General features: G+C 40.3%; 1 protein-coding gene across 2 annotated transcripts in view; it reads left to right on the top strand.

The window, feature by feature from the left end:
* The window catches only part of kcnh1a (potassium voltage-gated channel, subfamily H (eag-related), member 1a), an 81,207-nt gene that overhangs the window by 14,008 nt on the left and 54,022 nt on the right, over positions 1-13,177 (top strand). For both annotated transcript variants that reach the window (XM_015944673.3, XM_015944674.3), the window contains 4 exons: positions 6,670-6,776; positions 7,134-7,262; positions 9,969-10,087; positions 10,236-10,628. In XM_015944673.3, coding sequence (XP_015800159.3) covers positions 6,670-6,776; positions 7,134-7,262; positions 9,969-10,087; positions 10,236-10,628 — 748 coding nt within the window. The remainder of the gene's footprint in view (positions 1-6,669; positions 6,777-7,133; positions 7,263-9,968; positions 10,088-10,235; positions 10,629-13,177) is intronic.

The following is a 13,177-nucleotide window of genomic DNA, read 5'->3' as shown; positions in this document are numbered from 1 at the left end:
TGACGGAGAAACATAAATTAGAATTTAGTCAATTTTGCCCTTTCCTCATAACCCTCATCATGAATATGCTTGAACTATTCACTCAGATCTTTTTTTCCCCATTTGGTGACAAACTAAATATCACAACTAAATCGATCGAGCCTTTGCTTGGTGAGTAGGATTGTTGTCGGGTCATTATGTCTATCTCAAACCTAAAATGTTCTCTGCTCACCCTCGTTTGTGCACACTGAGCACACGTTTGCATCGCTAGAGCTGCTTTGACATCTCAATGCCTCCAATCAGAACAAGTTCTTGGTGAAGGTGGTGCATGCTCACGACTGTAGGTTCTCACTTTAAGGTTGTTTCTGTCATGGTCTGCGTCTGCCCCCTCCTTTATGTGTCTCCTGATGTTTCTCTATCCTCTCTGGTTTCACTTCTGTGTCTCATAGCGCCCTTATGTGTCCTTTGTCTGCGTCTCAATATTGTGTCTTCTGTTGTAGGCCTTTTCATCATTCCCTCAGGTCCGGTGTTCATTTAGTTCTCCTCTGTCCCTCCAGATGCAGCTCCAGCCTCTTGTTCCCCAGCCCAGTATGTGTGTGAGTTATTTATGTCTGTGCGTGTGTGTGTGTGTGTTAGTCCTTCCCACTGCCTTTTAGTTTGGATTTGTAGTTTTAGGTTTATCTGTCCTCCTTTGGTTCTGTTTCCCCATTTAGGTAATTATTGTCACCTGCCTTCCCTCCAGCCCTCACTCCACACACCTGCTCCCTGTTCCCTTAATTGTTCCTCCCAGTCTATTTAAGCCCTGTCTTGTCTCTGTGTTGTTGTCGGTCCATTGTATGTATTTCTTGGTCAGTGTTGGTTTGTCTCCAGTCTTTAGTTATCTGCTCAGAAGGTGAGCTTTTTGGATTTTTGTCTTTGTTTAGTTATTTGGTTTTTGCCTTCGCCCCCTTGGATTTTTGGTTCTCCTCCTGAATAAAGGAATTTTACTTTATACCAACTCCTGCCTCTTGTCATCTGGGGTATCTGCATCTTGGGTCCTAACCACCTCTGTGCTCTCAACGTGACAGTTTCATGCTCTCTTAACAGGTTGTCAGAAATGTTGAAGTGCAGCTGGAAGCAGTCACCGTGTAACACCGCTCCTAAAGAAGCCTTAACTCTCTCAAAGTCAGAGAACATCATGAACCCTCCAAGCTGCTGCTCGTTCGTCCTCCTCCTCACCAGGAAAGGCAACACCTCTGTTGTTTTTTTTTAAAGCTTGACAAATAAAACTTGCATTTAATCTACAGCTGGAAAAGCTACTTCCTGGATTGTTCTGTCTCCTGGCAACCAGTGCAGAGCTTGGACACTATTACATTACAGGACATGTGCACTTTTCTCACACATAGCATCTTTGGTGGAAAAACATCATTCCACTGTAAACAGAGGAGGAATATCTTTCTGCTCCTGTTATTTTCCAAAAATACACTCCATCTGATCCGCCTGGTTTCTTTTCTTTTAGTTTATGTCTTAAACCTTGTAATAAGCACCCCAGAAGAACATTTCTGTTGTGGCTGTTTCTGTCAAACAATTAAAATCTTCTTGATGGGAATTTTTTTCCCTCCAAAGAATTTCTTGCAGCTTTTATTTCTCCTCACACATTTTCCAGCGACTTTAATCCTCTCTTGCTCTTTCAGCTCTTTTTAGCTTCTGTCTGAAACCATCTTCATGAGCCCGGTTATAGGGCCATAAAAAATTCACTCAGTGTGAATGCTGGATGTTTTTGTAGATGAAGCAAACATGAAATCCACTCTCATTCCTCCAAAGCCTGGGGACCGTATCTGTGCGGTGATCAAAGATGTTATTTCTATCTTCATCCTTGTCTTGTCTTGATCCGGATCTCCTCGGTGATGTTGTCCATTAGGTTATGTTTTTGTTTCTGCCTGTGTTGGATCATGCACACATCACAGCAAACCTTTGGGGGTTTCCACACACAACAAGAAAGCAATTTCATAAATTATTATGCAATATTGTTCTTTGAAGAAAGCCATGCTCCTTCCGGCGCACGGAGAGGAGAGGGGAAGAGGAAGGGATGACATTAATCAACGTTATTACATCAAGCCTGAAAAGCGTCAGACTGTCTCATTAGATGTAGCCCTCCTTTTGTATTTCATAACAAGTTGGGGGTTATATTTAGATCCGGCTGAAACGGCTGCTGCCGAAGGCAGCACAAACACGTGGAGGGAGATGAATACCTCTGCAGCGCTGGGAAAGACGTTCACGGCTGCTTGACCAATCTTCAGGTTTAATATGTTTTCCTGCCATGCGCTTTGTCTTTCATCAATAATAAAAGCCAGGGTTCATGTGTCTTTTTATTCTCTCGGGGTAGATTTCAGTGAGATTTAATTTAATACTAATCGGTATTTATTACAGTCCAGTCTGCTCAGTTTAGGTTTAACAAGGTGTTATAGGAAATTTCCTCAAATTCAGCACAAGTATCCAATTAGATTCAATAATTACTTTGAAGAGGAAACAGTGACACTATTTAACATTAGGCTGGATATAGAGCTCCGGACCCCACGTGACTCTCAGTTAGTGGACGCCATATTGGTAGGAAAAAAAGGTAAACAAACACGGATCGTAAACATGAACATGAACGGGATCGGCTTGGATTTTACTTCATCTGAGCTTACTTCACACTTTAAAACCGAAGAAATCATTTTATATAGTCAGAAATTAAATAGACTAAACATCTCCGACCCTTACCGTGCCCCTGGGATACTTTTTAAAAAACGCCAGAAGCTGTCGAAGCGGACTTCTTACCAGACCTGGCCGGGGAACCCCTTGGGATTTCCCTGGAGGAGCTGGCCCAAGTGGCTGGTGAGAGGGAAGTCTGGGCCTTTCGACGCTACTGCCCCCGTAACCCAACTCCGGATAAGCGGATGAAAATGGATGGATGGATGGACAAATAACAGATTTACGTGTAAGTAGTTTAAATGGAGTGCTGTGCTGTTTGAATGTATAAACTGAACGCCAAGAGAAATCACTAGTCTGATTTTTTTTCTGTGAATAAAATAAAAATGTCAGACAGGAGCGTCTCAGGATCTGTCTGAGATCTGTCTCGGTGAGACAGATAATAGCAATCCAAAGTGCTTTTTATGTGTGATCTGACAATTGATCAACCATTGCTTAAAAATTAAATACAGCTTAGCCGGTTAATTGCTGTGATCATAAAACACGTAAACGGCAGCACGCAGAAATCACGAGGTAACGTTTTACGTGATGTTTACTTGTTGCTATGAGTAATAAGACAGAAAAAAACCACGCCAAAATAAGTTTAGGAAGCCCACTAAGAATCGTAATAAAAGTATTTAAAATAAATACCACACACAGTTGAGGAAACGTTGGTTTAAGTACCTGATATGAAGTGGTCGCTGCATAAGTGAAAACCTTTACTCTCGGGATCCCACAGTTTCATTTTAGCCCGGTCACTAGCGCGTTTTATTACAATGATCCAACGTTTGCGGCGCTCCGGATCTTGGGGAATCCTGTAGATGGCTCATTCCTTATGTCGTCCGCATCTGTTCTGCATCCTGGGGCACGACAGGAATCTACCATATTTCCCGTTTGATTGAGTTTTCTGATAATAACAAATAGTCCAGCTGCGGGCTTCTGCCTGCCAATATGGCGCCGTTTCGATTTGAACTGTTGCATGTCGGGAGAAGTGACGTCAACTCCCGGAGCTCTATTGATTTAGTGTCTCTGGTCTTGATAATTGTATAAATCTTCTTAGCTGAAGGATGAAGATGTGTTTGAAGTGTCTAAGACTTTGCTGAAACGTCTGTATTTAAAGTGTTTTCTGCTATCTTTGTTTAAGCTTTTACTTTCAGACCTTTAAATGATGCAATTAAAGCCTTTATAGACATATATACACTTCACAGTAAATGTGTTTGTCTTTATTACATTAATTTAAAGAGCCATAAAGTAGAGGGGTACGCTGAATCCGTAAAGTTAAATAGATGACAATTTTAAATTTAAAGGGAATTATAAATCCATTTTAAAGTAATAAAGGAGACATATTTAAAGTTTTTTCTCAAGTTATAACAGTTTTATGGTCGATACTAAATATGTTCTTTGCAGTAAATCCCTCACGTAAAGCAATTTTAGCAGTTTTATTCTCGACAGCTTCAGTACCCTCCAGAATGAGTCGTTTTAGGACTCTGTCACTTTAAGAAAACAATTCTGGAGCTGGCCACGCCCACCCATCCCCCGCTCAAGCTGCTGTTAGCTGAGAATCCGGGAGGGGCTCAGAATAGAGCCTGCTCCTCCAGCAGCAGCTCTCTCTTGGACATGAGAGGTGGTTCTAATAAACTTTCCCCAGTTGTGACATCATAATTGGGGACTTTTTGAAACAGCTATTTTTAGGCACATCATTCCTAAAATCAAACACGGACAAAAAATGGATGGATTGATGTTTTTCTTGTTCTTGAGTGTTTATAGAGACAGCATAGAGCTTTGTGGCAGCACAAAAGCATGCATGATGTGAGTTTTGCATATATCCCTTTAATTCAAAAGCCACAAAGCTGTTGTACTTTGTACAAATAGAACAGGATGCAGGGAATTTTCATAAAAATAGACTAATCATGCCACTTGTTAATTAAAGTTTTTGTTTCTTTTAAAATATCATTTTTAAGTTCCAGGTCTTGATTACACATAACGTACCTGTTTAACCTCTGATTCTAGATTTGATCCAAATGTGGCTGGAGCTTCTAATGTTGACACAGCAGATTTCTTTTAAAGTGAACACGTGTAACTTGTAGTCAGCATCGCAGAATAAAAACAGCTGAAATTATCCTCCTCCAACATAGTTTGTCTTGCAGTTAAGCTAACATAATGACAATGAATAAAAACACATACTTCAGGTTCTTCAAAATAAGACTTCCTTTAAATGGTTTTCAAAATAAAAGCTAACAGGATTAACCATGCATCTAACCATAAGTGTATATTTGCATCTCATTAAAGCAAGCTATGTTTGTAACACTTAAATCACAACACCTGTAGCTTTAAATCCATGTAGCATGATTCTAGCTACACTCCTTTTAAGACTCTGACTTCTTTTCTCTGTTCAGTAAGCTGCACAGGACATTCAGGGCAACCCAAAAAGTAAATAAATAAAAGAAGAAACAATGCTCAAGAATATGTTCTGTCACTTCTAGCTCCAGCGATTACTCTAAATGTAAATCTAGTTGTAATCAAAGTGCAGCAGCCATTTTTTAATGTATGTTCTTACAATCATGGATTTTTAGATGAAAAACAAGAAAATTCTGACTTGTTAGAGTTTTAATCAAGGTTGTTCAAAATAGTCGCCTGATATTGGCATCAAAATGCAATATAGGTAATTATGGGTATTGGTTTTTACTCTTTTAACGACACAACTTTTACATATGTAACGTGAGGAAGTATGGCCTACACATATCATGCACATATTAAATCAAATTCTTCAGCTACTTCTCCTCTGACTCAAAGTAAGAGTTAGATCAGTGGTTCCAAATTTCTTTCCACCAGAAAGAAGTCAAGACAAGTCACAACCACCCAGCCCCCACTTCTACCTGTGTAATGATAAATGAGCCGCACTTGTATAGCGCCTCTCAGAGTAAGGACTCCAAAGCGCTTTACACTACAGTGTATCATTCATCCATTCACACTCACATTTACACACTGATGGTGATAAGCCAAGATGTAGCCACAGCTGCCCTGGGGCGCACTGACAGAGGTGAGGCTGCCGAGCACAGGCGCCACCGGTCCCTCCGACCACCACCAGGTGTATACACATTAAAAGTGATAAAAACAAACCTTACAAAGTTTTGATTATACTATTAGTAGTGTCATTTGGGATTTTATAAATGTAGTCTTCACAAATATGATCTTGGTAACTCAACTTCAGCAAAAACAAAGTTGTGGAGACCCCCTTTGGGGTCACAAACCCCAGGTTGGGAACCACTGAGTTGACCATAATGATATATCAATGTGTTTGATGTATTTGATATATTGCCATATCCAATATATCGACCATATCAATATATTGATATATTGACCATACACCAGTACATCAAAACATTGGATATATCGATATATTGGATGTATAGAGTTATCAGATCCATTGGGTATCAGTAAAAAAAAAAAAGCTGATATAGAGCCTTCTTAGTTTTATTAGATGTGTTTGATCATACTTTTTCATCAATACATTGGTTATATTATCAGGAAAACGTTTAAAAAATAAAGATAATCCATATTGAGCGGTTCTTTTGTAAGATTCTTCTTGCATCTGCACTTGCAGACAAAATCAGTGAATAGGAAGCATTCTGCTTGTAGCTCAGACATTTTATACATTTTTAAGCAACCCAGTGTCTCCAGAGAAGATACAAGAAGAACTGAGAAGCGGCTGCTCATTTGTAAATTAGGAGGATCGATTTTGTAGCTGGGGGGCGGAGCTTAGTTGGATTTGACTGCAAACCTGAGCTGTATTTTCTCATATTTTGAGAAAGTAGAGAAAAAAAATTTAAAGTGACCTTAGAACTAGAAAGTTGCTAGAGCCCTTTAAATAGTCATGAATCTTTGCTCAGTATTTTAGTGCAAAAAGGAACTTTCCCTTCCAGCGTAGCACAATCTTTTGATGAGCCAAAATGTAATTCCTCTTTTCTTTCTGTTTCCCAGCTTCATGTACGGGGAGCTCACAGACAAGGACACGACGGAAAAAGTCCGGCTAACATTTGAGAATTATGAGATGAACTCGTTTGAAATACTGATGTACAAGAAGAACAGTAAGTAACAGCGTGAAGGAAGAGAAAAAGGAGAAATCTCCACTCTTTTGTAATGCAAATGCACTTATGGCCTCTGTAGCGAGAGGCTCAAGTTCAAAGGCAGCTCAGAGCATTTCTGCATCTGTAAAAATCTGCTAATTGGTTTGAGAGCCAGACTGGAAAGACATATTCTGGAAAATGTAGCTGTGTTTGTTTCCACCTGCACGTGGACCGCTTATGCTTGCACCTGTGCCCAAAAACATGAAAACATGAATACAGAACGTTTCTATTTACAGTATGCGATCCAGATTTCAGTGTGTGCGCTCAGAGCTGTTTTCTCTGTAAGTAAGTAGCTAAATCTGTGTTATTCTCTTTCAGGAACACCTGTTTGGTTTTTCGTGAAGATTGCTCCCATACGAAATGAACAAGAGAAAGTAGTTCTGTTCCTTTGCACGTTCAGTGACATCACTGCCTTCAAGCAGCCAATTGAAGACGATTCCTCCAAAGGTTAGAGTCAACTACTCAATTTGTTCAATTTCAAGCATTTTAGCAAACAGGTTGTCAACTTCAGAAGGATTTAAGCTGAAAAAGATGAATTATATTTACATGTTGGGAATGAAAAGGCTCAGGAAAATCTGATTAAATGCTTTTTTTTTTTCAACATTGCGTGACAAACCTGTATGATCTGCAGCAGAGCATCCTGAGGCACAGGTGTAGCGGTCACACTTTACAGCGTGACGACTGCAAATTAATTATGACCAATAAGGTGTGATAATTCCATATAAATATGAAATATCAACCTGATTGATCTTTGAAGTTGAATCAGAAGATTATAGTTACTTTCCTTGTTCAGGGACCATAAACACACTTTGTATAATTCAGACAGTCAGGTATATAGTTAAAAAGGAATTTTATTCTTTTCTAAACTAATGATCATACATGACAAGATATGAATAATTAGATGTGATGGAGTGGATATGCGGTGATGGAATGTGATGTGTGAGGTGGTGTGATGTAAGTTAGATGTGTATCTGAAAGAAATTGTGAAATCTGGGTGTAAAAGAATGTGTTGTCTGCTGTAAACTAGAGAGTTGATTATTAATAAAACAGCATCAGACGCAATCTGTTGTGTCTACAAACCCTGGCGGAGACCCCCAGCAGATCCGGACTGTCAGAAGTCGGGTGGACCTCACGGCACCGGGAGCTCGTAGATTAGCTCCAATACGACCCGTCCAGTCTTGAGATGTCTCCAAATCACAACAGTAGCTGGAATGCTTGTTGGCGTCCAAAGTGGATGTGGCTCTTGGGAGGCCGTCTGGCTGTGTCAGCTTACAGCGTGCAAACAGGTTTTTGACTGTATGTCAAAAGAGATGTCTCAAGGATGCTTGTCCCGAATTGGCCGGTTCAGAACTTCGCTAGAAACTGAATTACTCAGGAAGTAATTCTTGTTTTATTAAACTACTTTGTTATGATTTCTGGCCAAGTTTGGCCAATCAGAATTTGACACGTTTCTGAGTATTTACCAACATCCCTCAGAAAGCCACGTCCTCCTCAGATACAAAGATGGTTTTAACACTGTGAATGAGAATGGTTTAAAACACTTATGTGATGTGTATGAGTGTAAACAATGATTAACTTGTTAAATCAAACATACTGATTTGTGATCTAAATGGATCATTGTAAGAACAACATTAATTTTAAAGCCATCATTGGTTTAAGCACAGGTTATTCAAACATTTCATTTAAACATCTTGTTCATTCATCACATATGATTGTTGTAAGCTTATGAGATGTAAAAGTCATGGAGTCTTTACTTATTCAGAGTGAAGAATGTTGACGTCTGGCTTTCCTGCAGAGAGTGTAGGACCTTGGGAGAGAATGTTTGTCTGGATGTTTTGTCTTCTGTATGTAAACACGCACTGAACAGAACCTTCTGGATTTGGAAGGCCAAATTGAAAGTGGATTTATGCTGTAGATGAAAGGTTATTATGTTGATCAACATACAGGTGAAAAATGAACCCTTTTGGTACGTTACAGAGGTAAAATTAGTACCATCACCGTTCAACCCGACTCATTGTGCATCTGCTCGGACAAGTACCTAGTCAGACAAATACGCATCATGATTGTTGTTAGCACACAGCACAAATTAATTCAGTAGGCTGGAAATGTGTTAAACACAGCCAAAACAGAAGAAAATTAATTCAAGTGACTGGAATTGAATGAGAGGCTTAGATGCATAAAACTCAATTTATTGTTTACCTAATTAAAACGGTTTTATTACTTCTGTTCACAGTTCTGATCACGGTGTTTCTGTGAGAAACGTTTGCCAAAAATAAATGAATATGAATACCAACATGGTGAATGCCATTAAAGCAGAAATCCAGATTTTTTTCTTAGAGGGCGCCATCTAGAGGCAGAAAAACTGCACAGCACCTTAAGCCCTTCACCCTACTTCTGTGGTGACGGCTGTAAACAACACTTATTGTCTGTGAACGTACGCCTCTAGCTGGCCAGCAGAGCTAAAATATATTGCATCAGTACATACTCCTGTAATGCTAGCGCACACTCTGTGTTTGACATCTATACATCAGCAGATGTCTAACGGTACTGGCTAATGCGGTGCGTTGTTCAGAGTCATTCGACCGACCACTTGCATTACAACTCTGCTGGTGGTGGTTGGGGGGGGGGGGGGGGGGGGGTTACTGGGTGCTTTTTCAGGCTCCCCCTTGGTGTGTCAGTTGAAGGCATCTGGGGGAGCCCATTCTCCTTTTAGAGGGAGCCAGGCTCCCCCTTGCTCCCCTGTAATTTGAAAATGTCTGCAGTTTTAGTGCTTATGGGCAGGAGAACAAATCCACATGTTTGACGCAGCCACTGGAAAACTGCGGCCATCTTAATTTCTAAATCACATTATTAAAAAAAATCAGGAAGATACTGTCTGCTAATCGAGATGATGCAAACTAGTCTTGAACTTTAAATACGCCATAAAAATCATAAAATCAATAAAAGTGAAAAGGAATCAGGTTAGGTGATGCATTTAACTTTTTTACTTTACTTTTTAACTAAAACAATATGTTTTATAGATTTTTTGTTTGTTTCAGCATTTTGTGAATAAATTGTGAACACAGTCAATAATCAATCTTCGAGACAGTTAATGTAAAGTTAATGCTTTGGGAAACATGTTAAACAGTTAATTTTTTTCTTGTGTAACTTCAGGCTGGGGGAAGTTTGCTCGACTGACTCGAGCTTTAACAAGCAGCAGGGGAGTCCTACAGCAGCTTCAACCCACAGTTCATAAAGGAGAGAACGTCCACAAGCACTCCCGTCTAGCTGAGGTATGTTTTATTCATGCTTGTGTCTGTATTGGTAAAATCTGCAGGTCAAAGCAGTTCTTAGCTCTAGTCGTCACGTTATGCCTCAAACAGCAGAAGTTTTGACCTCCAGTGGAGATAAAACATTTTTTATTTTTCTTTGCTCCTTCAGGTGCTGCAGCTTGGCTCAGACATCCTACCTCAGTACAAGCAGGAGACCCCCAAAACTCCCCCTCACATCATCCTGCACTACTGCCTCTTCAAGACCACATGGGACTGGGTCATCCTCATCCTCACCTTTTACACCGCCATCATGGTGCCCTACAACGTCTCTTTCAAGACGAAGCAGAACAATGTGACATGGCTGGTGGTCGACAGCATCGTGGACGTCATCTTTTTGGTGGATATTGTTTTGAACTTTCACACCACGTTTGTCGGACCTGCTGGCGAGGTGATCTCAGACCCAAAGCTGATCCGAATGAACTACCTGAAGACCTGGTTCGTCATTGACCTGCTGTCCTGCCTCCCGTATGATGTCATCAACGCCTTTGAGAATGTGGATGAGGTGAGTTGAAACCTGAAATGGTACTAAACCTTTGATCAACAAACACATTTGTGAATTCCATTTTGTTTTCGACCAGGACGAGTTGCCTTTGTTCTTAGATATTTTTTACCTTATATTATAGCAGTGGCGGGCCGTGCATTTGGTAACTGGGCCTTCAGTTAGCCCCTTAGGTTTACTGAGCTTATATGATGTTACAACAGTTACACATGCCACCGATATAATTAAAACACACAGTGATCTGGTATTACAGAGGTTATATTCAGACCTGAAACCAACATCATAATTGATTGATCGGATTTCAGATGTCCGGCTCTAAATGCAGCCATTCGGACTTGTTTGTTACGTTTGTTTATCTCACTAATCATGCTTTATACAAGTGACAGGACGCTGCAAAATTTAGAGACTACACATAGATGTTTGTTCATCAATTAGTTAATAATTAAATATTATGAAAGGCATTTTGTGGATTGAGAGGGAAAACCATTATGGCATGAAACCCTGTTAAGACGGTACCAAACCTCTAATTGCCCTACCATCGGCCGCAGATCACGACCAACAGCTAAAAAAATATATTTAATTATTAGATTTTATGTGGATTTCTTTTTACCTTCTTTGCTGACGAGTTTCGGTTACATCTGTAGCCTTCAACAAAGCGTCGATAAAGCAACCATAGTTGGTGGCGCCTCTTCCATCTCCGTTTATATGCAGGCAGCTGAGGAGGATGTTGCCCTCTGCTGCCCGTGCTTTTGTCACCGATGACCATGTCCCGTGAATGGTCCGATATATAAACTCCTTTGTCCTTGTTCGTTTTGTTGTTCCCAGTACTGGGACATAAACGCCGAACAACAAAACACAGAAGATGTCTTTGCTACGTTCGTTCTATGTTGTCTGTTTGAATGAAGTTTTTGTGGTTTTTTGTTAAACACAGATTAAGAGGAGCTTGTTTTAACTTAGCTGACATGATTTGATGTCTACTACCGCCTTTGTCAGAGCTATCGCCGATCTTAAACAGAAGTGATGCCACCAACTTAGCAATAGCTCTGACGAAGGCAGCAGTAGACATTGAAACATGAACCACAAAAAATGACTAAAGAGGATAGATTAAGGAAGTGATTGAAATAAGGAGACATGGACCCAGCACAATAAACAGAGGCGAGGGGGAGAATATACACTGAACCGTTCATGGGGCGCGGTCATCGGTGAGGAGGGTGCGAGCAGGGGACATTGTCCTCTGCTGCCCACAGATAAATGGAAATGGAAGTGACACCACCAACATTGGCAACATTAGCCAAAAATTGTCAGTAAAGAAGGTAAAAATGGGTCTTTACTACCCTGTGTTGAGAAAAGAACCAAATAATGGAATCAGATAGCATATGCTGGTGAAGGTTCTCAGCCATCCAGGTTATGGTAATCCAAAATCATCTAACATCTAATCAACACAACGACTCTCAGAATAGAGGCTAATGACTCATCAGGGCGAAGAGAAAAGGGGTATTCAGAGTAGTTTCTACTCGTTAAGCAACAATAGACAGCTACAGTTTATAAGCTTGACTCTCCCATATTCCAGTTAGAATTCACAAAGAACCTCGAATTAACAGCAAAACAAGAAACCAAAGAAGTCCAGTTGCCTTCATTTGAACCATTTTGGAATCGGATAACCAACACAGAACAAACTGAACAAAGACCAACATCAAACGTTTCGAGCACTAATGGGTTATTAAAGTCTTTTTCTTCAACGCTTTGGCATTAACTGTTTGAGTCAACCTTGTTGGTCTCACAACAAAACATCTAATAAACCAGAAAATCCTTATGGGATGTGAACGTACAAGGAATACATTTTTTTTGAGTCATCACTAATTGATCTCAGCAATAACGGAAATGGCCATAATTTGTTCAGTTTTACAACACTCTCAAGAATGCCAGTCCTACGAAATAATGTAATTTTCATGATGTGATCACAATAATAAAATGAGACAACAAAATTAATTTAAAAAGCCAGGAAACATGGAGTCCTTATGTCCACACTCAAAAAAAAGTACTGGATTATTTTCATAACCCAACTGCTGGGTGGAAGCCATTGGGTCAATTGTTGGGTTAGTTTAACCCAATATTGGCTCTGAAGTGCTGACCAGGAGTTGGGTTGGTGATGTGATAAATGATAAATGACTTGCACTTGTATAGCGCCTTTCAGAGTCAGAGGACTCCAAAGCGCTTTATGGGCTTGACACACGGGAGGCGACATCGTCTCTCCTCCATTCATTTTCAATGAGACATGCGCGACAAAGCGATAATCGCTGATCTCCCTCCTACTAAACGAAACGCGAAAAACGTGCGTGTGAAATTCTGCGCTCATGCACGTGTCATGCACAGGCAATCCAGCGACGCAATCCCAGAAAGTTGAAATATTTTCAACTTTTCATCGCTGTCGCTCAGACGAGGACCAATCAACGGAGGTTTCATTCACTGACCAATGAGCGGACAGGATGCTCCGCACATCTCCGAGCAAACATGAAGGAGAAGTTGATTATTATTATGTTTTCTATAGTAAA

Source organism: Nothobranchius furzeri, chromosome 12 (assembly GCF_043380555.1).
Source record: "Nothobranchius furzeri strain GRZ-AD chromosome 12, NfurGRZ-RIMD1, whole genome shotgun sequence".
Taxonomy (NCBI): domain Eukaryota; kingdom Metazoa; phylum Chordata; class Actinopteri; order Cyprinodontiformes; family Nothobranchiidae; genus Nothobranchius; species Nothobranchius furzeri.
The sequence above is the reverse complement of the archived record's forward strand: the minus strand, read 5'-3'. Positions and strand labels throughout refer to the sequence as shown.